Source organism: Aspergillus sydowii (assembly GCF_001890705.1).
Source record: "Aspergillus sydowii CBS 593.65 unplaced genomic scaffold ASPSYscaffold_17, whole genome shotgun sequence".
NCBI lineage: Eukaryota > Fungi > Ascomycota > Eurotiomycetes > Eurotiales > Aspergillaceae > Aspergillus > Aspergillus sydowii.
The window spans coordinates 489,412-516,155 of record NW_024467875.1 but is presented as its reverse complement, the minus strand read 5'-3'; the positions used below and the strand labels follow the sequence as shown (position 1 = coordinate 516,155).

The 26,744-nt window shown below is 50.2% G+C and overlaps 9 protein-coding genes across 9 annotated transcripts; 4 read left to right on the top strand and 5 right to left on the bottom strand.

The window, feature by feature from the left end:
• Window positions 1-23: 23 nt before the first annotated feature.
• Window positions 24-5,394, bottom strand: ASPSYDRAFT_62346 (ubiquitin-ubiquitin ligase UFD2; the record flags this gene model as incomplete). The annotated part of the gene is made up of 9 exons (XM_040850111.1): window positions 24-102; window positions 354-1,321; window positions 1,375-1,527; window positions 1,938-2,011; window positions 2,066-3,803; window positions 3,861-4,316; window positions 4,375-4,585; window positions 4,651-5,294; window positions 5,365-5,394. 9 exons carry the CDS (start codon window positions 5,392-5,394, stop codon window positions 24-26), a joined length of 4,353 nt encoding a protein of 1,450 aa, XP_040696991.1.
• Window positions 5,395-5,725: 331 nt separating this feature from the next.
• On the bottom strand, window positions 5,726-7,400 carry ASPSYDRAFT_51313 (J domain-containing protein). Its single transcript, XM_040848268.1, has 3 exons — window positions 6,862-7,400; window positions 6,549-6,794; window positions 5,726-6,489 (listed from the first exon to the last, which is right to left on the bottom strand). The coding sequence occupies exons 1-3, from the start codon at window positions 7,127-7,129 to the stop codon at window positions 5,948-5,950; spliced, it is 1,056 nt and encodes a 351-aa protein (XP_040696990.1). The 5' UTR covers window positions 7,130-7,400; the 3' UTR covers window positions 5,726-5,947.
• A 190-nt stretch (window positions 7,401-7,590) lies between these two features.
• Window positions 7,591-8,101, top strand: ASPSYDRAFT_95006 (uncharacterized protein; the record flags this gene model as incomplete). Its single annotated transcript, XM_040853059.1, has 2 exons — window positions 7,591-7,660; window positions 7,770-8,101. 2 exons carry the CDS (start codon window positions 7,591-7,593, stop codon window positions 8,099-8,101), a joined length of 402 nt encoding a protein of 133 aa, XP_040696989.1.
• A 169-nt stretch (window positions 8,102-8,270) lies between these two features.
• Window positions 8,271-9,143, bottom strand: ASPSYDRAFT_95005 (nicotinate-nicotinamide nucleotide adenylyltransferase; the record flags this gene model as incomplete). The annotated part of the gene is made up of 1 exon (XM_040853058.1): window positions 8,271-9,143. One exon carries the CDS (start codon window positions 9,141-9,143, stop codon window positions 8,271-8,273), a length of 873 nt encoding a protein of 290 aa, XP_040696988.1.
• Window positions 9,144-10,685: 1,542 nt separating this feature from the next.
• Window positions 10,686-12,438, top strand: ASPSYDRAFT_95004 (uncharacterized protein; the record flags this gene model as incomplete). Its single annotated transcript, XM_040853057.1, has 3 exons — window positions 10,686-11,804; window positions 11,858-12,133; window positions 12,190-12,438. The coding sequence occupies 3 exons, from the start codon at window positions 10,686-10,688 to the stop codon at window positions 12,436-12,438; spliced, it is 1,644 nt and encodes a 547-aa protein (XP_040696987.1).
• A 602-nt stretch (window positions 12,439-13,040) lies between these two features.
• On the bottom strand, window positions 13,041-16,753 carry ASPSYDRAFT_62342 (uncharacterized protein; the record flags this gene model as incomplete). The annotated part of the gene is made up of 2 exons (XM_040850110.1): window positions 13,041-14,279; window positions 14,939-16,753. 2 exons carry the CDS (start codon window positions 16,751-16,753, stop codon window positions 13,041-13,043), a joined length of 3,054 nt encoding a protein of 1,017 aa, XP_040696986.1.
• Window positions 16,754-19,978: 3,225 nt separating this feature from the next.
• On the top strand, window positions 19,979-20,845 carry ASPSYDRAFT_51307 (uncharacterized protein). Its single transcript, XM_040848267.1, has one exon. It carries the CDS (start codon window positions 20,400-20,402, stop codon window positions 20,658-20,660), a length of 261 nt encoding a protein of 86 aa, XP_040696985.1. The 5' UTR covers window positions 19,979-20,399; the 3' UTR covers window positions 20,661-20,845.
• A 140-nt stretch (window positions 20,846-20,985) lies between these two features.
• Window positions 20,986-22,585, top strand: cp9 (putative serine carboxypeptidase). Its single transcript, XM_040848266.1, has one exon. It carries the CDS (start codon window positions 21,060-21,062, stop codon window positions 22,119-22,121), a length of 1,062 nt encoding a protein of 353 aa, XP_040696984.1. The 5' UTR covers window positions 20,986-21,059; the 3' UTR covers window positions 22,122-22,585.
• A 633-nt stretch (window positions 22,586-23,218) lies between these two features.
• ASPSYDRAFT_62340 (putative cell morphogenesis protein Sog2) lies at window positions 23,219-26,346 on the bottom strand (the record flags this gene model as incomplete). The annotated part of the gene is made up of 4 exons (XM_040850109.1): window positions 23,219-25,268; window positions 25,329-25,678; window positions 25,736-25,847; window positions 25,916-26,346. The coding sequence occupies 4 exons, from the start codon at window positions 26,344-26,346 to the stop codon at window positions 23,219-23,221; spliced, it is 2,943 nt and encodes a 980-aa protein (XP_040696983.1).
• Window positions 26,347-26,744: the final 398 nt, after the last annotated feature.

Genomic DNA, 26,744 nt, shown 5'->3' with positions numbered 1-26,744 from the left:
TTTTTTTCCCCTCTTTCCTTTTTCTAATCTTCTTCCCTCCTGGCTGTAGAGTGTTTTGAAGTTAATATTTTGCCAGTGGTAACTGTCATCATTACTAGTATCCTAAACATATATATAAATAACACAAAAGTACTGAACGTGAATTAAATATGTACATGGCCACCCCATCCAACAACCAGCGACTTCCTTCTCCTTTCACAGTAAAGTCGTGCGTGTCCTTAATCACCCTGACCAATAGAAAGAAAAAAATCAATTCAAACAAAACGGTATTGATTTTTTACTACATCCAAGAGACAAACGGCACAACCGCCCCTCGTCCACCTACAGCCTTCTCCCCAAACCTCTCAACATACCACTTCCTCCCCCACCGCGCATGCGGCAACAGATTCGTAATCGCATTCACAACAAACACTATCGCCGGCAACGGCAACACGGGAACCCTCAATTTGCCCGCAAGCCACACAGAAGGAACCAGCCAGGGCGCGAGATGGAGCGCCGGCCCAGCTGTTATGGCACCAGCTGTGCTCGTGCTCAGTACGTCGGGGATTATGGATGGCGGGGTGAGCGCTGGGAAGACGGCTGTGCCTACGAGCGCAAATCCGGTCCATTCGATCCATTCGCAGACGTAGTGAGGGTACAGGATTGAGCTGAAAAGGCCGGTAGGGGGTGGGATGACGTAGACTTTGTGGTATTTGTTCTTTTTCTTTGCGGCAGAGTCGGAGTCTGCTAGGTCTAACGTCTCGTTGCCTTTAATGGATTTTTCGGTGTCTGCTTGCTCGCGGCGGAGGCGGAAAAGGGTTCGTTCTGCGTGAATGTTTCCTGCCATGCCGCCGAGGAAGAGGACTAGGCCGGTGACTGGGAGGAGGAGTGAAGTGCCTGCTGTGCTGGCGAGGCTTTCTTCGAGGGCTTTCTCTGGCGTTGTGATTGAGGCCTGTGAGAGCGGATAGTATCCCGGGATCGTGGTAACGTTATATCCTACCAGCCAGCAAGCCAAACACGAGGAGTTGAACCAGTTGAAGAATATGGCTGCGATAGCAACCAAGGCATGAATAGGCGACATGCTTGGTGCTGAGACGAGTGGCGAAATGATTGCCCTGTTAGCGTAGTGAAGGAGGTATAGAAAGGCCACTAGCTTGTTTGGAAGGGGAAGGGTTCGAATGCTCAGTTTGGCTGGGAGGTGGTAGAGGATGTAGAGCAGGTTGATAGGCCCTACTATCTCCATGGCGAACCAGGCAAATCGGCCTGGGATATTAAAGTATGAGTTCTTGGAGGAGGTTTTCCCCGCGCCATGCCAGGATGTGAGCCATTGAATAACAGTGATCTTGGGCTTTATTAGTTGATATTACTTCAGGTTTAAGGTGCTAGAGGTCTTACAAGAGGGAAGAACTGGAAGATGTTGAGCAGAGTTACATAGGCCTCGGGCGTGGGAGGAAAAAAGTCTTGTAGAGGAGGAAGGGTATTGAGGTTGGATGAGAGTGTTGTCCCCATTGTCGTGTGTAAAAATTCGGTAGTTGTATATAGCACAAACTAAATTTAAGAGGGATGCCCCCTCGAATGAAGCTCCTAGGGACCGTCCGGGAAAATGGTTCCAGTTTAGGCTTGTGAGACGCAATGGAACGAATAATCAGGTAAAATGTTGAGTGTGACAGTGTTAAAAGATTCCACGAGGAGATAAAGAAACATAAAAAAAAAAAAAAGGATCCAGGGACCAAGTCACTACGTACAAAATTGATGCACTGAACAAGTGAAGATCGATCTGAACGACGATCAGTGATGTCAGTGGTACACGTGACATGGTCTAAAAAGAACAAAAAGGCAAGAGACATGGATCGTAATGCATAAGTATGGTATTGTATCATGTTAAACCTCCAGTAAGCTGCTACTTATTACTTGATAACCTATCAGTCAGTGGATGTGTCCATCGCCTCGGCTGCCACCTGGCCCTGTCCTCCTCGCCGCTCTGCAATCTTTTGCCGCTTGAAGTCCGCGATTTTCGTCTTGAGCTCGGTATCTAGTAGTCAGGTTAGCCTTATGTGTTTGAGAATTGGACAGGGAAATTTCATACCAGGTAAAACGTCCTCCATCTTCAATGGTACTCGGTTGAAGGGGTCGTGCGGATCGCTCAGTAGATGAGAACGGATGGTAGAACGGTCAATGGACATCCTTGACGCAGGGAGAATCACGGGATCCTCCATCAATGTGTACATTAGAGGATCAAGGAATTCGTCTGGAATCTCTCCAAGATCCTCTTCTGCCTGTTCATCTTCCTCCTTGGCTGCCTTGGCTTTTGATAGGAGTTGGTCCCAACGCTTGAGCTCCTCGGGAGATTTGAGAGACCACTTGCGCAGGATCTCTGCAGCCTTTTCGAAGTTGGCAGGCTTGTAAGAGCGCCCATCTCGAGCCACAGCAACGATAAAATTCCGCTTGCCCATCAAGTTTAGGTACACATCCACTATCTCACTCAACAGGGCTCGTGGTCGGAACCCGTATTCGTGCAAATTTTCGACTCGCAGGTTGGAACTCTTGGGTCCAACCATGGCATCCAGGTTATAGTCAAGCATGTCGGCCAGTCTTTGGACAATTTCTGGCATGGTGAAGGCATCTGCTAGGGCTTCAGTAAACAATTTAAGCATGGCCATGGTCTCGTTGGTCAACTGCATATACGACTTGGCACTGCGTTGCGCCTGTGATACAAGCTCTTCCTTTTCCTGACGCACCGTGGGGTCCATGTTAGCCCCTTGGGTGCGCAGCTCCAGCTGAGTGTTGTAGATTGTCTTGAAACTACCAAAAGATTCGTCGAGCACATAGGTGACATCGTTGAGGAGTAGGTTGACAAACTGAACGAAGAAGTCCAGGTGGTGGTTGGCTTGGTTGAGAAGCTTTGCTCTGTAGAGCGTATTTGGCCAAACGCACTTGATAATCTGGAAGATCTCGTACCGAATGTTGAATTTGTCATAGAATTGGGTGTGGGCACCCGTATGTTCGGCCTCAATGTAAAACTTCATGCAGGCGTGTAGCAAGTATTCATTAGCGAAAGGCATGGAGTTCAACAGGTCAACCAGGACGCCCGTGGCACCACCAGGGCGAGGCCATGTCCCACGGTATAGGATCGAAACGAGCCCAGCCTTCAAGTAAGGGTTTTTGATGTAATCAGAACTTTCCAAAAAGGCAATGCAAAGCATTACCAGTTCATCGCCTTGGGTGGCCGTAATGATCTGCGGCATACACCACATAATGAATTTGAAGTTGCTGACAATGTCATCCAGAAAGTACTCAGGGAGACATTTGAAAATTTCAGGAGGGTTTTGGGGAAGAGGCAGGGTTAATTGTTCCTTAGGGAAGTTCTTGCCAGAAACCACCCTCAGCAGCCAAACAACAACATAACGCATGAACGTCATAGACCGGAACTGCCATTGATCGTCAAACAGCACACCTTGAAGACTGTACTTCAAAGCTAGGCCCATGTCCACTTTGTCCTTAAATCTCTTCAAGTGTGTTTCAAAAAGCCTAAGTTGGACCGGGTTACTCGACCACTTATGTCGCTCTGCCTCGAGTTTAGCAAGAGTAGTTTCCATGTGCCTCAGGTCTTTCTCAAGCGTTTCTAGTTTAGAAGTCAGGGATTCGCTACCATAATGATGGGCAGCAACCGTCAGAAAGAAAATTTCAGTAATGAAATTCGATGTGCCTTCGGACTTCTTTGCATAGAATGCATCGGAGGCGTGTTGATCGGCATTTATTTTAGTCTCATCCCTCATATCAACCCGAGGGTTTCGATGTAGATACTCAATATCGATTCTGTCGATCTAGAAAGGCCGTTATTTTTTTTGGAGCCTCGCCCATCAGTATAGGAACAAACTTACCTTGGTGAAATTCGCGTCCATAAATGGTTGGCAGAGGTGGTCCATACATGTGGTAAGGTTGAACATGAACCCATCAGAGGATACGGTACTTGGGTCAACCTGCATTGCCCGCCGTTTGTGGTTAATATTCAAGGCAGTTCCAAACCAGTCTAGAACCCTGTTTCTTGCATCTGTCGAAGCTCGAATCATATGGTTGATTATATCGAGATGATCAGAGCTAAGTAACTCCTGTACCATGCGGATTGATCGCTGTGCATTCAAGATGTAACCCTGGTCCCTTGTCTTGGGACTCGAGAAAAATGACATCGTAGCGCTACCTTGAAGTGGAGATAAGCGAAACCATGGTCCAAGAAGAGTCTCCTTCTCAAACGAGGCGGGGTCTCGTGACTCGTTGAAGATAGATGACTCGGTAATAGCTGAAGCAATGGCAGAGTGCCTAACAAGGTTTCGTAAGGCCTTTTGAGTTGTCAGTGAATGTCCTCGGTTAGAAAATAGGAGCCTGATGCGAACATACTGTTACATATGGCTTGTAATCATCGCCAATCCCCAACGAGGAAAGCTCCCTACTCAATTCCTCAACAGCTGCAATAAAAGCAGGCTTGATAGAATCATCCTCTTCAAACCGCTTGACAGCTTCGCTCAAGAAATCAAGATCAACGCCCTTGTCGTCTTCAGGGTCTAGAAGGAGATAGGGTTTGAGAGGCGACCGTTCCGATGGATCAACACTATGGCCGCATAATCAGTAACCATATCCTCACTTCTATGATTTGGGCCAGAGGATATAACCCACCCGAACATCTCCGGCATAGTAAGAGCAAACACAGAGTAGCTCATACACAAGCGCCGAGCCTCACATATCACCTCGAACTTAGGGTCATCAGCGCGGGCTTTCCGAAACCCCTTGTGCAGTCTCGATACTCGTTTCCAGCATGGTAACAGATAATCCAATGGCTTCCCATTTGGCTGACTAGATGCCGCTTCTAAAAGAGCCTGGTCTAGGACAGAGGTATCAATTCGCAAACCCCGGTTCTGGTCCTGTAGTTCACTCCGCACACCGGGAATAAACGTCAATCTTTGCCCGTGGATATCCTTCTGTCGATTCTCGTCCAATGTGAGCTTAAACACAGCGCTTAATGTTCGGTCCTCAAAAGCTTCTAGAGTATCTTCAGCTTTTGCGGGAGGCGGGGTGTTTGAGACGGGGGTTATGGATTGCGGTTGCGGGGCGGGCGATGAGGCTGCGGGTGTTATCTTGATTCGTTTCCCTTCTGATTCTTCTTGTTCTGTTCTCGATATGGATGGAGTTGTGCTTTTGCTGGGCCGTGGTTGTGATGATGCCTCTTGGGCTTGAGGGGTAGAGGGTGCGGGTAACTGTTCAGTGCTCGGTTCCGCCGATGGCGATGAGTTCGCAAGCTTAGCTAGACGCTTGTTGCGGATCTATAGGTGTTATATTTGCATTAACATGGCCCAACAACATATACCAGGGCATATACAGGGCGAAACTAACCTTATCCGCCTCTGAAACGTTATCGCCCATAATTGATGATCGGGAAGCGATATGGGCGCCGCACCGAGTTAAGAGCTTCCGATTTCGCGTTAAACGGATTGAAAGGAAGCAACGGGGCTCCTGGAGATACAGATAGGGCAAGCCAAAAGAAATGAGGTCCCAAAAATCAAGAAAGCGAAACGCCTGCCGGGGAATAGACGAGGAGGTGCAAGTCGTCAGGCTGAGATTCTGCCATGATCGCTGAGGTTCGCCGCAGTGAAGGACTATTACTAAGTCAGCGAGAACTGAGGAGTGAATGGCCGCAACAACCTCCGCGATAAGTACCTATCTTGATCTCTACATTTTACACACTGGAAGTAGATAAAGTCCACAATCATGAAATTTATTCAGGTAGTAGTATAGGAGGGTCTCGCTTTCAATATCTAGACACATTCATCCATGCAACGCCAATATCTGCACTCACTGATAGCTTAACAAAGCGCAAGGCGCATAGTAATGATCCAGCTTGGGAACCAGAGAAAAAAAAAAAAATTACATCTAGGGGTAGGATAAAACCAGTGTAGGAGAGCAGATCGTCTCACATTTAGTACCTTCTCCTCAGTTTCGTAAGTTTCTCGAATTGCTGACATCTCTTCATCTCCATCGCTCTGGCCGCTTTCATCTTCTCTACGTCTGGGAAGAACCAGCCCTGGGCGTCCTGGATCATCCGATCGCGGGCGTGAATTTCACTGTCGCACTCAAATCTGAGCTTGTTAACATGGTCTACCTCCACCTTCTTGTCCAGGTTACGGAACTCTCGAGAGCTGAAATCGGAGACGTCTTTCGGGTTGAGGAAGTAATCTATTTGGATGTCTGGCGTTGTTCGTTTCATAGTATGAGGAGGTACGGGGTCGAATCGATATTGCGGCGTGGAGGAAGTAGCACCACCAGAGAAGAGGGAAGAGAGTAACGGGAGGACGAAGAGGAGGATAAGAGGCAAGAGCTGTCGGAATGTAGCACTTAAAGAGGGTGTGGGCTCAGATTGTGCATCTGTATCGCGAGGCCGTCTTCGCGGCCGAGCACCCCCAAATTGATGAACTCTAAATCCGGGGCCGCCTCCCATGTTGAAAACGAATTGCGGACCACCTAAAAACCACAGTTAGCAAACCGTCCTTTAGATACCACATGCAGCAAGGCAACCATACCAAATGGACCAAACCCACCACCGAGACCACCGTTAAAGAACCTATTGAACAGCTCTTCGGGAGATATCTCATCGTCGAACGCCGCACCTCCTCGGGGGAAACCACCACCACCAAATCCGCCGCCGAAAGGCGACGCACCGGCAGGGCCAGCACTCGGCTGGAACCTGCTATCTGGATCGCCACCAAACTTATCATACTTGGACCTTTTGTCGGAATCCGACAGCACCTGAAAAGCGCGAGAGACCACTAATCACCACAGCATTGTCAGACAACAAATTCCACAAGTCTACCATAATCCATCATATTGACTCACTTTTGAAAGCCTCGTCCGCCCCCTCATACCCGTTCTTATCGGGATGCGTCACCAAACTCAATTTCCGGTATGCCTTCTTGATTTCGCCGTCCGTCGCTGTCTTCTCCACGGATAAGATCTCGTAGAACGCCGTCGCACTGCATTTTCGTATCCGGAGCACGGCCGCCTTCTGCTCTGGTGTATATTTGCGGTCCTGATTGCCTTGGTTGTGGTCACGAGATTTCGCAGAGCCACCAGTGTCAGCGCCAGATGCCGTGGCCGACGGCATGGTTATCGAGCACCCGTGGAAGGTGTGAAAAGATCAAAGGTTGTTTTTGTATTTTTCCTCCGGCGGTTGGCCTATCTGGTGGCGTGTTGCCCGTAAGAGGGGTGGCTGTTGAGGAAATCAGAAAAAGGAAAACCCCGGTGCTTTCTATTTCATGAAATTTTCGGTCAATATTCGAGCGATGGTAAGTCGAGCGACCAGCCGTAGGGACGACAGGTTATGAGGGCTGGGGTTGGCGGAGATCTGGCGATTATTGATAAACGTGGTGAGACTGGGGCGACGTTTGGTTCTGCGCTAAGACCCGCGCCCCGACGCCGATGTTCTCTGGGCGGTGAATCCATAGCAAAGCTCCCCGACTCTATAGTAATTCTATTTCACATACGTCAGTATACGAAAAGATCGCGAAAATCGACTACCCGGTGCATAAAACATTCCTATCGGAGCAAAGAAAAAACAACGACATTATGACCGGCACAGACTCAACGGTGGAAGCAACCAAACAGACCTTCGTGCAGAAGTTCCGAGCATGGGGAGGTGAGCAACATCCCATTGACTTCAATATACAACCTAATTCTTGCGAATTGAACCCAATTCCTGCATTATCTTCCTCGAAGTATCAAACTGACGCTCAGTTATAAACCAGAAAACCCATTCCCGCCCACGCTCCTTGCGACCCTTATCACAGCCCAATATATGCGCCCGTTCCAGGCCGTGCCGATGTTCTTTCCGCCGGTCCTTCTCTTCACCAGTTACGCAAATCTGCAAGGCTTCAAAACTGACGGGGCGGGTATCAGCGCGGCTTGGTCGGGTCTCTACCTTTTGCTCGCCGGACGGCGGAAGCAACCATTCATGAAGAAATGGGGTGCCCGCGGCATCACCCGAGGCGCAACGATGGGACTCTGCTTAGTTAACATGGTCGGTGGTGGGCTGGCTTATACGATGGGCAAGAGGGAAGATGAGGAAGATGACGAGTAAGCATTGCCGGTGCAGAGCGGGCTTGCTCGCCTGCCGGGCTGTATTATCTACGGACAAATGTATACTAGACGTGGGCTGGTTGTTGGAGCATGGGTATGGTGTTGCGCTGGGTATTTATTGACATCTATTACTATGGTTGGATCTGCTCCCATGTCTAATAGAGCGAATTTTACTCCGAGTACGGCTTTTCCGAGAGAACAAAATATCGAACCTTTTCCGGTACCAACCAGTCAAGATCACTTGGGTTCGACGGGTTCGACTGGATAGCTTCTCGCGCCTTTGTCGAACTCACGGATTGCTTTTCATCCTTGTCCCCCTCAACAAGACGGATTTGTTTTGCCCATTCCCGCTTACCTCCCTCGCTTTCCCGGCCTCCTTGGGCTAGGTTGATAAGATAGGCTTCCTGTTCAGCTTTGCTACCCCATTCACTGTCCGGGCGTACGGTGACCCTGAGCCGATGCTTGGAAAGAAAAGGCTCCAGTGGAGCAAGAGTGTGGTTCGGTGGGTAGTACTTAGTATTAAAGATCCGGATCAAGGTATCGTAGCCGGTGAGATGGACTTGTTCCAGAGATCGGGGATATACTCCGGCAGTTTCAATCTCGACGGCTTTATCCACGAAGTATGGCTTCTTGGTTACTCCGATATCGACCACGGGAAGCTTCCCGGCGTCCACAGAGGGTATCCTGGATTCAAGGAAGGCCAGGAGGTCCTGAGCACAAAGTTGCATCATAATCAGCCGGTCTTCAAACGAGGCCGGTTTGGAGGGTTTATCCGCATTCTGGGTTGCGAGTAGTAGGAGAAGGCGGGAAGGCGTTCCCCAGTTCTCTAAAACAGCAGAACACGCAATATGACGATGTGCAAGAGTTGGGGGGTTGAACGACGAATCTAGAACATAGAGGACGCCGTCGGCCGCGGAGGACGGACGGGGTTCTTCAGTGCGGGCAACGGTCGTAATGACCTCGAAATTCTTTGTTGACTCGAGAAAACGTTTCAGGGCTAAATTATAGTGTTGCCTTATCGTCTGGAGCTTCGAGGGGTCCATTGTCGCCCAAGTTGCAGTGATTCGTCGCGGGTCGCAAGGTGAGTCTTTGTTTCAGCCTTTTTGGTGCAGGCCTCCTCCCGAGAAGCGCTGCCGTGCGGGGCATTCAACCACTGTGGCGGACGGCGGACGGCGGCCGCGATGATGAAATCCAGGCACAGAACCCTTGGGGATGGGCGACTGTCTCATAGAGGTTTCACGATGTGAACCCCGCGACAAGGTTTCCATCTGCATGTGCGGCGCCTGCACTGCCTGGGAATATGAAACGGACCCTCAAGTTGGACTGAGGCCTGGACATGCCGGATGATTAGACTCTACACATCCAGATCGATGGTACGATGAGCCCGGGCTTCCCGGCACGGATTCACCAATCACCGCCCAAGGATCTTTTCTTCTTCCTTGTAATTTCTGATAGACGGAGATGTTGGAATTAAATGGGGGTGATTCCATACTTCAATTGGCCCCTCTGCGAAATGAAGTGGCTGATATCATCGCATGGGTGAGAGAGAAGATGAAACACTGGCGCGATGGCCTCCGGCAGCACGGCCACAGTGCCCAGATACATCCCATCTATGTCATACCTTGCGAGCAACTATATGCAAGGCCAGGAGTCTCCAGGGTGTCTGATGTCGAGTGCTGGACAAGCCTTGGTCAAATCAGGAACACCGCGATGTTTTTGCACACTCGTGCCTGGTCGAGGTCTCGACTCTCGACTGCAAGCGATGTGCTGGCTCCACCCAGCCCACTCCGATAATATACGACGGTTGATGGTCGGTCTCGGGTTGTCATGATGATCGGCACTATGGGAATAATAACCTGGGACGTGCAGCCGATCCTTGGCTGGCGATGTAGGTATCATGTCGAGACTCGGACAATTCAGAGACCTGCGCTGAGCCTCTGGGAACCGGCTCGCTTGACAAGCGTCCGAGGAGACGAGATGAAGCCCGAGTGGAGCAGCGAGGAGATGAAACGACCTCATCCACCTTGCTGTCGGCTCAGGAGATTAGCAGCAGGATTCCTCAACGCTCTGTTCACTTCCACGTCCGCTACGTATCAGGATCCGAGAGTGATCAAGCCGGTGCCAGAACACACCATGCATCATCTCGCACCGAGCAATAAGTGATCGAATCAAATCTCGTCTCGTTCCGTCCATCACGTCCGCACATTGGGATGACCGTATTACCCGATTGTTATAGAGTACGACATTAATAGAAACAAATAAGAGGAGATGTAAGAAGGTGGCCTGGGTGAGACCAGGGCCTGGCCACAGGTTGGGGCCGTCTCAGATCAGTTCGTCTCCAGATTTAATCAAACGCCATTCTTCTTCTCTCTCGCCTCTTCTTCTTTTCTTCTCCCTCCTCCCCATCCTCATCGCTTCTCTCTGGTAGAGTCCATTCTTTTGCTTTCTGCCTCTTCAGTGTCAGAGACACACGTTCATTCCTTCCAGTCATTCTTTCAGCCTGCTTACTTTTGGCGAATTGATTTCGCTTTCACTCTCTATACACCACACTCACTACAACACGACATCGACTGTCAACACTCGCAATGCGCTTTACGCCCCAACTCTCTCTTGCCCTTCTGGGTGCCTTGGCTGCCACTGGAGAGGCTGCCCACGGCCGTTATGCTCGTCACGACAACCACCTGCACCGCAGAGCCCTCACTGCCGGTGGCGGTGATGGTGGTGAAGAGTCTACCGCCAGCACTGTGACTGTCTTCCCGACCGCAGCAACATCTGGAACCGAGTCTTCGTCGGTGGTAGCATCATCCTCGGCGCCTCCCACGCCTGGTGACGAGGAGGACGAGGAGGACTGTGATGAATCCCAGACCCCATCGGTGTCGGTGCCTGTCTCCTCTGCGGCACCCGAGTCATCGGAGGTGCCCGCATCATCGTCATCTGTCCCTACTTCCTCTGCTACTCCCGTTGGATCTGAGCAGCCATCTGGACCCGAATCGTCGGAGGTAACCGCGTCATCGTCATCTGTCCCTACTTCCCCTGCTCCTGTTGTATCTGAGCAGCCATCTGGACCTGGATCTTCATCGGTGCCTGCGCCATCGTCCTCTGTCCCTGCCACTCCTGGCCACCCTGGATCTGAGCAGCCATCTGGTCCCGGATCATCGTCGATGCCTGTGATACCATCCGTATCTACGCCTGTGGTTCCATCTACCCCCGTGATTTCTTCGTCTGCAGCTGCCACACCTGCGTCCAGCAGCTCTGTTATTCCCAAGCCTAGCAGCACCCCTCTCATTACACCGGGCTCCAGTAGCATCCCTGTCATCCCCAGCAGCACTAGCTGGGTTACTGGATCTCCTAGCACTGATGTTGTGACCGTCGTCTACCCCGTCGGAACGGGCAGCTCATCCACTCTCGTCACGACCACCCTCCAGGGCCCAGCGGCTACTAGCACTGCATATGTGACAGGTGCTCCTAACACGGAGGTTATAACTGTCACCGAAACCGTAGGCTCGGGATCCTCAGCGAGTCTTTCGACACATGTCGTCACCGCAACCATCCAGCCCCCAGATGTTACTAGCACCCTCTTTGTGCCCGGCGCTCCTAACTCGGAAGTCAACACTGTTATCTACACCGAGACCCAGGGTACTAAAACAAGCGTTATTACTACCACCATCCACAAGACAACTACTAGCACCCAAACCGTCTACGAAGTAAGTAATCACCCTTCATAGTCCTTGAAGCAATCGCTAATAGTCATTTGTAGACTGAAGGTGCCAACGCTGATGCCACTGCTGGTGCAAATGGTGGCTCTGGTGCTGGCTCCGGTGCTGACGAAACTCTGACTTCCACCACCACTACTACTTATTCTCTTCACCCCACTGAGTCTGGGAGCGCTGGAGATGGCTCTGGCTCTGACTCTCACTTTGGCTCCGGAGGCTCTGGCTCTGGCTCTGGCTCCGGCTCCGGCTCCGGCTCCGGTTCTGGAGACTGCGCTCCCCAGGAAACTGTCACTGTAACTGAGTCCTTCACCGTCACCGTGGTATGTTGACCTTTATGACCCTTACTCTCTATCAACCGCCTATTAACAACGCGTAGACTGGTGGATCATCTCCCACTGATTCCTTCGCTTCTCCCGACACCGAGCAGCACGTCTCTTCAGGTCCTGAGCAGACGACTCAGTCAATCCCCATCATTGCCGGGCCTTCGTCCACGCCTTCTGCTACTCCCTCCCCTACTCCTTCCCCTACTCCTTCCCCATCCTGGACACCCATCCCCAGCTCGAGCGGCTTTGTGACCAGTAGCCGTCACCCGTCCCCTTTTAATTGGCGCCGCCGCAACCTCTAAGCAAGTCGGAAGGTCCAGGATGTAGGGATGGTCGTTCTGAACTAAACATTCAGCGAATGCACGGAACCAGGTGTATCACATCCTGATGAAACCAAATCATACACAAACATTATCTAGAGTTCTTGCCCTTTATGGCCTTCGTTTCTTCTACTGTGACGCAAGTTATCGTTTTCCGCGATTATCTTCTTCTCAGTTATAGGATCTAACGGATTCTACACTTTTGTCCCTTTCTTTTTTTTTGTGTCTTCTTTGTTTTGTATGTATGTTAAAAGCCATCAATCATGCTTGACGACCGTCAAATTGTCTCTTAACAACATACACCCTAGTTTATTATATGTAAATTCTAAGTCTACTTAAAATCCAACTACAGAATTGCGTCTGCCCTGGTTAGACGGGCTTCGTTATTTGTATATTATATGTACAATAGAGCAGCTATGTATACGCCCAGCCAAATCCACAACTATGATCAACGCAAAATTTAGAGGTATCACAATAATGCAACTCGAGACAAATAATAAATAATAAATAAGGATAAGAATAAAAAAGTACAGGCCCGCCGCAATATTTAAACAGGTACAGCAAGGCTTAGCACCTAGCTACCTTCATGGAGGAACGTCAACGCCCGTTAGCCCATTTTCAACAACCCTACTCTTCATCCTCTCCCACTCTAACCAAGTCACCCCCTGCACAAGACAATCAGCCAGATCATCCAATTTGCCAATCTCCAATGCATCTGGACCCGATGCGGTTGATTTTGATTTTGATTTCGACCCAGTACTTCTTTTCCACCTTGCCATATACCCGTCCGCCCACCCTTGAACTCCGCTACCGTCATGGATTGAGAAAACACTATTCTCAAGCCAGGAGCCAACGAGGTCGACCTTGACTTTTTTGCCTTCCCGGCTGGTGCTTTTCTTGCCATTCATTTTCTTCCCATCGGAGCCAGATGATGATGATGATGATGATGATGAAGATGAAGATGATGTTAATGATGAAGGAGGCATCCAAAACCTTCCAACCCTGCTCGGCTCAATCGCAATAACCTTCGGACTCAACCCCACTGCACCATGGCCACCACATGCTGCAGCTTTTTGCTGCTGCAAAGAATGCAACACAGCCCAGAGCATCCCCTCGAAAACCCCGACTCGCAGACTCCACTCCTGCACCGCTGCACCACCCCCAGACCGGAACCGCTGGCGCTCGATCAGGATGTGTGTTGGGTTGTACCGGTCTAGGAGGGTGGTGACGATGCTGTGTGCGTGCGTAGCGTAGACTGGGAGGGAGAAAGATTCCTTTACTTTTTCCTTTGCCTTTTCTTGTGTTTGTGCCTGTGCTTTATCTTCCGATTGGGGTTGAGGTTTCTCCTCCTGGCTCTTGCCAATTGGCCTGGGAGTGTCAAGGTTCAGGTTGTCGCTAGAAGAATCTGATCCAGACACAGAAGCGGAGGCGGACGCAGCGCTGTCAAGATACCTTCCAAACTCTTCGACAGAGAATCCGCGGTCTAGAGGAAGTGATACCCGCCGCCACGTATCTAAGCTGAGTTCCAACCTTCCATCGGTGTTCGCCTCCTTTTCCTTTCCTTTATCAAGAAAAGATTGGGCCATCCCATCCCCAGATCCAGGCCCAGGTCCATGCCCAATCCCTCCACTCACCCCCAAGACTGCAAATGCCAGGTTCCGGATCCCCATATCAATGCTTAAAATCCTCAGTCCATTACCCAGCCCACCCCTCTTCTCATTGGGGATTTGAACGAATCCATGATCCCGCTGGTGCCGCGCCAAGCCATTTTGCAATGCACCCAGGAGAACATGCTTAGTCCCAGACGAAGGCAAACCCGTTTTCTGGGCTATGTGTTGCAATTCTTTCGTTTTGAGGGCTTGGAGCCATGAGAATGATGACGATGGGGGTGGTGGAGAAGACCGGGTGGCTGTGGTGGTGGGTAACCTGGATTTGGGGTTGAGGAGGCAGGGGTTTAGACGCATTTGCTTCTCCTCGGCAGTTTAATTTAATTTAATTTTTCTCTTTTTTTTTATTGTAATCCAGGCGGATATAAGGGGGCGAAGTTTTATGTTCGTTATCAGCTTCAAATGGCGCTGGGGTGTTGTTGATGTCCCAGGGTTTGTTTCATTGGTCACTCGTTAGTTACAAAGGGCTTGGGGTGATTACGTAAATTAGATGTATGGAAGCAATTGAAAAGCTCCAAGAATTTTCGCTGGAGAAGGACAATTTCAAACTTAAAAGATAAAAATTATTATTATCGTAAATGTATATTATGACTCGAAGAATGATTCTATTCCAACATAACAAGGTGCCGGAAAAAACCCCACCAACTTAGAAATATGTCCAGACGCCAGACCTGGGAATTGTCATGCAAAACGCTAAACTGCAACAATAAGGCGGAATTTTTTTTTAATAAAAAGGGGGTTGTAGAAATGCTTATGCCCTCTAACGGTCATGGTGGCAGCTTGATAAGTTAAAATGGGAGCCGGTCATAAGTCACTTCACTTTCGGACGGAAAGATGGACTCATCGGTTGGTGAAACGCTTTCACGAACGTAGAGTAAAGGCGCCCAGACTCTCCAGTGGAGTACGCCAATATGTGCTAGTCGCGTCGAGATTCGCTCCACATTATACTGATCAGAGGGGATATAAGAAGGGTTCCGCTGCGCCTCACATATGGCAAGTGGTGACATGTTGAGGTATCGCTTGGCCGTCGCGAGAGTTGTTTCCAATAGTTTTGCCCGGAGAGAGTCCTGAAGCTTTTGGAAAAGACCCTGTTCATTGGACAAATGCCATTCCACTGAAGCCTCGATCGGACGGATGACATCGTCCGGTACTGTAGCATCGCCACAGCAGGCAAAACGCGCGATTTCCAAGGCGATACACCGCACATTTTTCAACCACCGGGAAGAACCGCGGATGCAGTCTTCATTTTCTTCCATCAAAGTCCCGATGCGAGACCGGAAGGTGGCGCAGGTCTGTGTGGGAGCGGAAAGGTATCGTCTCTGAGAATGGATATAGGACTTGAAGATATCCCAGCAGATTTCGAGGTTGATGGCGTTCTGTAGTCTAATTCGCAGGTGCCATAGCCGTTCCTCGTCGAAAGTGAAGGTTTCTGGGAATGCGACGGGGTTGTGGAAATCTAGCAGAAATTCGCTGAGTCCTTGAAAGAGAAGCGAGAGCGGCCAAAAACCGTCGGTTTGCGTCGGGCCCTCCATTGTGCGCAGCTCGCGTTCCCGGATACCCTGGTACCATAATCGGGAGGATGCTACCTGGAACTCTTCCCTTTCAATTTTGCCTTTGAAATATTCCTGGAGGAAAGGTATAGTATCTTCGACCAAAAGAACACGGAATGCGCGGATTTGATGGTTGGCGACGTCCAACTTCATCGCCTCCAAAATGGCAAACAAAGTCTGAAGACCAAGGGCAATTTCTCTCGCATTTTGCGTCTGCGAGCCGGAGGAGATGTGCCTCACCATTCTATCTGCCCATTCATCGCGCATGGGGGCACAGTGAGTCTTGAGCAACGCTGCAAGCCATTTCGCTATTCCTACCATATCCAGGACCCCTTTTTGAATCTGCTGCATTAGGAGAGTCACTTCTAGATTCTGCATGATATTCGGATGGTCGCGTTCTGGAACCAGGGTTTTGAGGACGTCCTGCAGGGTTTCGAACATGGCCGGGAGTCGGGGTTCGAATCTCGATCCCTCACCATCAAAACACCGTTCAAAATTATTTTCGATCCCGCATGGTGCATAGTATGCGTAGACACTGATTTCAGCTGCCATTGCATCCCAATAGTCGGCAGCATCCCTCCGTTTCCTCCTGCCCTTCTCGCCATCGAGATCAGGTTTGAAATGAAGATCGCGTTCGAAGTTCGCATCCATGCGGAGGTTGATATTGGCCATGATGCACGGTAGGTCGAGCTCGCTCAACGTGCCCTTGGTGACCGGAGGGTGTTTGTTTGTTGTTATCAATAGCTTCGTCTCTCTAAGACCAAGGCCCAAGGCTGACGGAATACTAATTGTCTTCGATGAGGGTGAGAGTCCGCTCTGCGCAGCTTTGGGCGGGTTTGGCGGCAGCGCCGGTGACGGTTGGTGAGCATTCTGTGTATAAAATTCACTCTTCTGTGGTCGACGGGCTCCATTTGTGGAATCTTTCGCTTTCCTTGTGTCCCGGTTGCGGCCTAGAGAATCGTTCTTGGGCGAAACTTGGGAGTGGCCGTTTCCATTGTATGTGCTCAAGGGCAACTCTGTGCCTTCCTCTTGTGTGGCCGGTGCATCCCGGCGGGCTTCCTTTGTCCTTTGAAGGTCCATCTTCCATTCGCACCTGACTCACGAAGACCGAGAATGGCGGTGGAGGATAGGTCTGCGGAGGATTGCCGGAGAGACTAAAAAGAAAGGAGAATTAATACCGGGAATGGTTGTAGTACGCTCAGGTTGTCAGGGTCACGAGCAAGTCGTCACGCAAGGCGCTGTTAGCGATACCCAGCCCGTTGTCGGGTCGATCAACCGAAGAGGATGATGAGATGCCTTTGCAGAAGCCCTTTGTCAGTCCGACCTCCTTGCCAGGGATCGAGGGGTAGAAACAAGCGCAGTTAGGGAGAAAATAGTGAACTTTACCTGCAGATAGGAATGGTCGATCGCCAATCACGGGTCCCAGAAGGGGCAACTAGAATGATTATGTGCCGGAATAATAGATCAATAGTGGGAAATATTCCTGCCGTATGTAGACTGCCTCTTGATCTGTTGCTCAGTTGCTGGTCTCTGCACAATTGTTGGCCGGTCTTCTTTCGCAGAAAGAGAGTCACCCAGATGCAGAAAGCGAGAAGGAAAAAAAAGTAATCGCGCGGGAAGCCCAGGCCAGCTGCTCAAAAAAGGTCTTGGGAGGGCAGAAGCTAGCTGGCAGGGAGGACGGACTGAGAAATAAAAGAAAATGGGAAGATGCAGCTAACGCCCGTGCAATGCAAAGAGCCTTTGTTTGCTCTTTGCAGAAGTATACTCGGACTTAGTGGCGAGTGGCACTGGCAGCTTAACCCTTTGACGCAGCAGGAGATCAGTCAGAGGACAGGGAAGCAACCGGGATGGAGGCGAACTGATATAGCCAATAAAGAGGCAAAGAAAGGCATACTACTCTGGCCTCGACATGAAACCGGAGAAACCAACAATATTAGGCAGGCCTGGTAACAGTGGGTGAGGTATAGAGACAAAGAAGGGGCTGGTTACTATTATTACTGGGATCAGACAAGGAGCGATTATGATTAGGAAGATGAGAACAGCAATTGGAATGCGGAAAGGCTAAAAAGAATACGGACAAAGCGAACGGCAGGCTGGGGAGGGAAAGTTGCTAAAAAAAATCTTAAAGGAGATGGAGGTGGTCGAGCTCCAGCTGCGAGCCCAGGGGAGGTGAGGCTTGATTGCATGCAGAGATGGAGCTTCTTGAGAGAAACAGGAAACAGGAAACAGGAAACAAAGAGTGTGTGGCCGCCTTGAGTTAAAGTGGAGAGGGCATCCAAAGCCAAATCAACCATGGCCATCCCTGGAGAGCATTGAGCATTGACAACCTTCTTCCGGGGCGATGGCAGCAAAGGGAGGCCAAGGCGTGTGCTGGACACAAACTCATGCTAGTATCCGAAAACGGCACAGGAGGTGTGATGGGCGATGGAGATTTGAATGGAGACGAACTGGGCGGATTCTTGAAACAGCTCGACGAGTCGACGAGCCTACTACTAACACGTCCTGGAGTATGCGACAGTCGACTCCATCAGAAGAGAGGCTGTCCATCCATCACGGGGCGATTGCCCATAGCAGCAAGATGGCGAGATGCAGTTTACCGCGCCGGTGCAGGCCAATTGGAGAAAATGCATCCCTAGGGATCCAAGGGATCCGCGCTTGTTGCTTTTTCCCTGGAAGGACAACTCAAAAGCAAGCAATTGCAGTTGCAGTTGCAGTTGCAGTCACAGCATTCCTGGCGGATTGGCCTCATTCCCAACGCTCCGGTGTACTTTGTCGCCCTACCAATTACCAGGTTACCACTTACCACCAGCAGAGGCTCGATCTCGACGCATTCATCTGTTGCCTGAGGGTCTCGGCTTCTCCAATTCCACTCGGAAGATGCCGACCGGCTTCCTGCCTTCTGGCCGTTTCAAAATCGACTACAATTCGACGCATTACAAGCATTCCGTTTCTGCCCTCAATTTGCTGCCTTCCTTACTGTTCCCGTCTGCCTACTGTGCCCCAGTTCCGTCCCAGGTCGTGGTTTTTTTGGGTTATCGCGGATCCCCGAGCAATTGAGTTGTTAATCTATAGTTTTAGCTCCAGCGGAGTCCCAGTTCCTGTCACCGACATTTCGGTCCAACAATCGATGATCGCGGGCGACTGCGGGTTCCTTCACCTTGGTGTGATGTATCGTTACACGCCGTTTCTGAACAGATTTACCGGTTCCTGAGAGCTAAATTGTGGCTCAATAATGTTGCGTGGCGATGGAAGCACCCAATAATTGCAAATTGCAATCCTGCTATCAGCTCGAAAGTCACCGTTTCGTGGCGATTCGGTAGCATAGCCATGGAGACTGTCAGTGTCGGCAGAGGCAACGCCCGGAGGTGGCCACAGGCCGCGCAGCCAAGTACAACTTGACCAACGAGATCGAACAATTATTCCTTCAAGCCTCTCAGCCGCTGTCAACGGGTCGATGGCGACTCGCGAGGTCATTCGGGGACTGTGTAAAAGTCTTGAGAATCATGTGGTTGGGTCCTCCAAGACCATACGCGAATAAGGAGTGGCAAACGATGGCCGTCTAACGCCTCACTTTATTTCCAGCTCGACTAAAAATCTTCACAGGCCGCATGGTAGGCCGCCTCATTCTCATACCGAGTCGAGACGAATGGTGATTCAATTGGAAACCATGTTGTTTACGTCTGGGACTGCCCGCGAAACAGCGGTGTCATTTGTTTCAAATCCTTTTTATTTTTGGTCTCCCGCCCCTTTTGTCAAAAACCGGCAAAGCATCGGTGATGCGAATGCTGTTCCTCGTCCCCGGGATTGAATTATTGGTGCCCTCGTTAGGGCTTGGAGAAACGTGAATAAGGAGTATAGGCAAGAACCTATCTCGATAGACAAAACTTGAGGCGCACTTGGGCCATCAACTGCTTCATCGCCGCATGGTTTTATCAACGTGTGACAAGGCGCTGATGATAGTTGGCTATTGTTCACCAGACTGGAGCTTGCAGTGACTGTTTGAAGCAGAATGCGAAGGAGGGTGAAGCGAAGAAACGAGAGACCCGAGAGACCAACAAAACGATACGAAGCGTCACGGGACTGTAAGCAGTAAGCCCCATAGTCATGTGACACCAAGAGAATAAGCCCATGTATCTCTTCGTGTGTTCGTTCTTAACTCTCCGAAGTTCTTTTAAATTCATCCAGGATGTATGACGCTTGGCGCCTTGAGACATTCCCTCTCTTCTCTGTGTTCCGTAGGACAGCGCTCTGGGCTACCGCTAAAAGAGTCCAGCCATCAATGTACTGACAGCCCAAAGACACCGGGACAGACTGAACGACGCCTATCGTCAACAACTGACCAGCAGGTTTCAACTGGGAAGGCAGAATAGTTATTTGTCCCAATTAGAAACTCTACTACTGGCACCAAAACCGCGCCTCCGTTTATCTAGACCCCTTGTGAATGGCCTGAGGAGAAGCCCTTTGTCCACAATGGAGCGGCTCCATTCTACCCTCTTCCGGCCTCAATAGAGTCTATAGCTTATTGAGGCCTGGAAATGGAACAATCTCATTTTAACAGGCTTCTGGATCACTTCCACCGCACATGGCAAATCATACGCACTAGCCTTCTTTTACCTTTCTCCGAATATCATGCATCTGACAACTTCATATAAAATGGCCCGGGACGCTGTGCTTTTGCCTTTGTATTTCATTGACCTACTTTAGTCCGTATTTTCACATCGACTCTATGTTTTCCTTTCTGTATATTGCTTTGACTGCAGTGTCGCTTTTACTTGCCAGCCCAACATTTGCAGGCCCAGATGTCTCTCAATTCAAAGTCGGCTCGCTACCAGGAGGACCTCCTTTGCCTCCCAGCTGGGCCGGACGACTGCCTGTTCCTGGTGCTAAACCAGGCAACGCCCTGTTCTTCTGGCTCTTCGAAGCGGAAGATGCTATAAATGATGACAATCTAATTAGTCGGTTTTGTATTCGTCGTACAGGTCCCTGATATGTGCTAATAGAAATTTGGACAGTTTGGCTCAACGGCGGCCCTGGCTGCTCGTCTTTAATCGGACTGACCACTGGAAACGGTCCAATTTCTTTTGATGGTAACTCAACTCGCGTTGTCGCGAATCCATATTCCTGGACTAAATTCGGCCATGTCCTTTATGTTGACCAACCCGTTGGAACCGGCTATTCAACTGCAAGTCAGCCTTACCCGGCTGTCAACGATGATGTTGTGACCGCGCACTTCTATAGCTGGCTACAGTCGTTCTTTGCCCACTTTCCTCATCTCCTGCCAAAGCAGGTGCATTTGATGGGCGAGTCATGGGCCGGCATATACATTCCGCACTTTGCAACTGCCATTGTCAACAATAAGGACTCGTTCCCAATCAGACTCCGTTCAATGACCATAGGCGATGGTTCCATTGGTAATGGGGCTGCTATGGCCACTGCTACAATAGGGACATATTTGGAATCGCAACAGTCACTTCTCCAGATTCCGGATGATGCCCTGGCTGTTTTCAAAGAAGCAGATGCAACCTGCGGCTTTGATGATCTCTTGGAACAAGCAGCCCAATACCCCCCGGAAAGTAAGATATACATACCTGGAAATCCAGAAGGTCTGAACACCAAGCGAAGACGCCAGCAACGCATGGGTCGGGACTTGGGAGACATATACGCCGGAAGCTGCGCCACCAACCCAACAACAGCGGAAGAAGTTCGGTCGTCAATTTATTCCTCCTGCTACGGGCCGTGTGCTACTTCCACTGCTGCAACGGACTACCTGTCTACAATCTTCTCACCATGCTTCGACCGGTATGACATAAGTCACGATTGTAGCACAGTCAACTCGTTTAACTTAGTTGCCTCATACTTCAGTCGTCCTGACGTTCAGATCGCACTGAATGTGCTTCCGTCAGCCTCAACTTCACCATCAGTAACCGAAGACAGTCCCGATGACACCCAGCGCCAAACACCTTCTCCATTTCTATCCTGCAATCCCGACGTCCTCTCTACTTTCTTACTCAACGGCCAAACTCCACAAGCCCCCGTGTACTCCGTCCTCCCAACTCTCATCACATCACACAACATCTCCCTGCACCTTTACTGGGGTGAGTACGACATATTACTCAACCACTTCGGCGCGGAGCTTGTCCTGCAAAACATGACCTGGCACGGAGCCCAGGGCTTCTCGTCGCCGATTACCCGCCCGTTCTACCAAGATAATGCGGCTCCTCATGACTCCGATTCCCGCAGTAGTGGGAGCAGCAGCGACAACAGCAACAACAACAACAACAACAACAACAATCCGGGGATATGTGCTATCCACGAAGCCGGAAAATGGATTTCAGAGCGCGGTGTAACGTACCACAGGTTTAGGGGCGCGGGACACAGTGTTTTCCTCAGTAAGCCACGTGAGATGTTTGCTTATGTGCGAGATGTGGTCGTTGCAAGTGAGAATTGAGAAGCGGAGCACAGGTTGGACTTTTCTTTTTTCTGGGGGGGAGTGCGGGTGGGGAAGGGTTGCTTTATTGATGTACTTTTGTACACTCCCATCACTCTTCTTTCTTTTCCCTTCTAGGCGCTGCAGCCTGCAGCCTGCAGCTTACAGCTCACGTCCACGGATAGTTCTGTCTTTGAAACCCAATTGAGTACTTAGCCTCATTGGAGGGATTTCAGACACGGCCGGGGAGAGATGATCCAAGAACACCTATTAGGTTGGACTTCCTTGTCGCAGGCCACATTACACAGGAACTACTCGAGAAATCACATAGACGTATCTGTTTGTTTTGGTTTTTTGATCTCATAAATCATCATATCAGAGTACATAGGAGTAGTAATAGGAGTAGTCGTAAACACGAACACGCTATGCCAAAAGAAACTAATTGGGTAGTTTCGCGAAAATAACAAAAAATAAAAAAAATAAAAAAAAAAATAAAAAAATAAAAAAAAAAAACCTCGAAGACACCAATAGATATCTAAATACTTAAATCAACACCTTTTACGCCGACCTCGACATTTCTTTTGCATTCCATCCTTGACCGTGTCAAACAACGAGAAGGTAGAAAGCGATTAATGGATTGGAGAACGGAGGGGAAGAGTCACGCAACTAGTAGTTGGTTAGGTGTACATACATCTTTGCACAAACTCGTGAAAAGGGAAAAAGAAGTGGGATGAAATCACAATCTAGCCAGGCTCAAGACAAATCACTTTCACAGGGAAGGAACGAGGGATTCCTCTTCCTGCGGATTTGGCCGGAAATCAAAAGGACCGTGCGTCTGCACAAAATCTGTTCAGGAAGGATGCAAATGCAGGTTTCCGAGTCCGGTGGCTCGATAGATGGAATTCTGAAAGAGGGTCCGGTCTTCGGTCCCGCCGAAGGTCCAGTGGTAACCCTATTTCCGATGGGTATATCGGCGGGCCAGAGTACGGGGAATTTTTGGTGGTGACGCCAATTTTTGCGACTAGGAGGAACCATGATTAGTGGAAGCCATGCGAGGAGGATCACATCGGGAGTCTGTGTAACGGTTAAGAGCGTGGGGTTGCCGTTGCCGTTACACGTTATCTTCGAGTGAAAAATGGAGCCTGGTTTGGCATTGAAAGCAAGGAGTCGGCCCGTTGGAACACGTCTCCTTCGAAAAATTTGTCGCTGTACGCACTTGCTGGGGTCGAAGGTACGGTTGCCTGCGCGGCTGGCCCAAGAGCAGCGCTCAGGGGTGTTGCGGGGAGGGCAATGGAAGGTGATAAGCTTGTGTTGAGCTGAGGATGATGCGGGTTTTGATGGTGCGGGTTTTGGGAGGGCAGTGGTGGCCCATATATGGCCGGCGGACCATTCCCAGGAGCCATGTCTGCAAGATATGACCATGGCGAAGCCTCGATCAGCCGTCCCGCTTCTCTGCTTGCCTTTTGAACTGGTCGAAGGATGACGATCACCTCGGGTGGGAGTAGGTGCATGCTGCGCACTTCGCGCATGTCGGTCACTAATTCAACAAAAGAGTGCATGAAGGTTTTGCACAGCTGCCAAAATTCTCGTTGGTTGCGAATCCCACCGCCTGGCTCCTTTATTTTCATATTGGAAAGGCGAAGCCCGAGGGCTTCAGATACCTCCAGACACACACGGCAGCGACGAATGAGATTGTTCCACAGCATCCGGATATCTTCGTACTCTTGGCTTTGTTCTGCAACCTCGAGATTTCGCGTAAAGTGGCGGCGGGCATGAGGTAGTGCTTGAAGGGCAGCGGTGTAGGCAGCTGTAAGCTGGTAGAAGATCTTTTCAAATATCCGTTCCTCCTCTATCTCATCTAGTCCGGTCAAAGGGTTTATTCTAGGAACCACTGAGGTGGGCATTGGAGGAAACGATTCGCCTGACCGAGGTGTGGCAAGAGACGAGGGAACAGAGGTGTTGATATGATTCGACCTACTGCTTGAGCGGCTCCTCGCGCCGTAGCTGAACGGGGTCGAGGCGAACCCTGGAGAGCTAACGGCGGATTGATAAGTGGCCGATGAGGGGAGGGGGCCATTCGTGTTGATCTGAGGATGAAGAATTGTCGTATCACTTCGGAGCCGACGACTGGAGAATGACGGCTCCCTTCCTCGGGTTGGAGTGACAGTTGGACCAGGGAACCTGTCAGACTCCGCAAACTCTTTGTTAATTTCAGGCACTGCAGGTTTCCCTGTAGATTGCGTATGCGTTCCAACAGGAACGTCTAGACCCGCGCAAGCGTTGCGGAGCTCCACGACGCTACCAAATATCATAAGCATCAGGGAGCGAATGTAGCGAGAGTCACCGTGGGCAACAATCCTGTCTAGGCTGTTGCGCAGTTGTGTCCCTACGTGAGAGTATGCCATGATGCATGTCTCACATTCCCTCTTCACGGCCTCATAGGTCAGCCGTACTGGCTCCGCATCGTGGGATTGTGAACCTTCTGCGTTTTCAAGCGCTTCGTTGAGCCTGTCCACATGCGTAGAGGCATTGTAGAAAACAATTTCAAGGCTGTTCCGTCGGTCATCGTCTCGCTTGATGACATTAATCAGAGCGTACACATGTGACTGGACTTGGAAGAGGGCGAAGAGTATCCCCTTGGCACATTTGATAATAGGGTCTCCTGTTTCCCATTCGCCCTTATGCTCCGGTAAACTCGACATCCGATTCACGAATCCGTCTCTAGGCCGTCTGCGCTCCCTAGGGCTACTAGGACTGGAGGAGTTGCTGATAGATGGCCTTGTCCGGAGAGTAGACCCATAGCTGAGGCCACGGAGATGGCTGTTGCGGTATGGTCGCATTTCATTTAACGTACCCAGGTCGGTATTTTTCCGGCTAATGACCCCCATACGCTTAGACCGTGTTGCAAAGGAGGCTTGTATAATGCCCTCGCTGTTGCTTCGATTGCGCTCGTTGGCTCCAGGGATGGGGCCTGGTCTCTGGAGGCCACTATGCAGGGCACCAGAATGTCCGGATGCAATGCGATAATGGGACCTGAGTGGAATAGGAGGTGGTCGAGATAATGAAGGCGATTTGGGATCAGACGCACTATCGCCTGTGCTGGGGATGACTGGGAAGCGACTACTCACTCCCCGTTTGACGGGCTTCGGTGTATCCAATATTCCATCACTGGACAGATAAGAATCAGTGTTAAATCGGCTCTACGAGTGTTGTATTGAACAGACATACCTTTCATTATTCCTTTCAAAGTCTTGGGGGGTAGCAGGTTGCCGTGTCTTAAGGAATCTTTTCAGTTCAGCTGTCAAGGCAACCTCCTTCTCATTATCGGACACCGCCGACGATGTAATTTCGCTCTCAGAAGTTTCCAACACCTTCCGGAGCGGGTAGCGCAGTGGATTCCCTGCCACTTTCAGAATCTGAAGTTTGCTCATATCGGATACACCAAGTGGTAGATCTTTAAGACTGTTCTGCATCACTGACAGAACCCGCAGGGACGTCAGTTTCTTGACTTCTTCCGGTAGCTGGCTGATTTTGTTGCGACTTAAATCCAATATCTCAAGGAGCGGCAATTTGATCACCTAAAATAAAAGTCAGAAACATAAAGAGACCAAACAGAAAGGGCAATCTAAACATACTCCTTTGGGGAATTCACGGAAGTTATTGGCTCTGATGTTAAGATACCGAAGATGGGAGCACTCCGCAAAACGATATGGTATGTGAACCAGTTGGTTATTCCACAACGAGAGCCTTGAAACAATGTCAGTTTTGTGTTCCATGTAACTGAGGGTCTCACGGGGATATTTATTGCTACACACCGTTCGACTTCATCCTTGATGACATCCACAACCGGTTCCGGAATGCGATCGATATTCGAGTGACCCAAATCGATAGTCAACTTGGGCTTCACGACATCACCCACTGCCTCACTTCCTGCCAAAGAGCGTTTCGTCTCCTGGATCCCATTGTCTACCGCCCGACGTGCAAGTTGAATCGTCTCCTCCGCAGTAAGGGCTCGTGGACCACCAGCCGATTTTGCCGGTTTGCTGCCTGTATCACCAACGGATGCGTTCACCAGTGCAGCTTCATCCTCGCTTTTAATAGACCCTTCGGTATTCGATGTCGATGACGATGACGATGAAGGTGCTGTTGGTTCCGGTACATGTCGGCTTGTGTCTTCCTCTTCCAGGTCGCGATATGAACGAGGCATCCTCAGAGTATCCTCTGGGCGAACCATTGTAGAAATCATGACTGATGGGAGGTGGAACCAGTGTGATTCATCCACTTCGAATCATGTATTTAATCTTGGACCTCTCGTGCAATCAATCAAACAACGTGAGATTCTCCGCAGCGTGCATGAGGGTCGAAACCAAGCATGATCGAGGGACAAGGCAAATGGCTGCTATCAATGACTTTGGGGAAGCAAATATGATTATTCAGGTTCTTAAGCAGCGTCGGTTGGTGAAGGATCACGTTTGGTCGCAGCGCGAAACAAAGGCCAAGGCGGAGGCGTTTCGTTGGGTTGAAAAAGACCGGAGCTCGTCTGAGTTTGAGTCGGCGTCGGAGTCAGATAAGGGAGGAAGAAGGGAGAATAAATTATAGTAATCGAACTATTGGAAATTGAGATGTCAAACTGCCAGGTTGTGT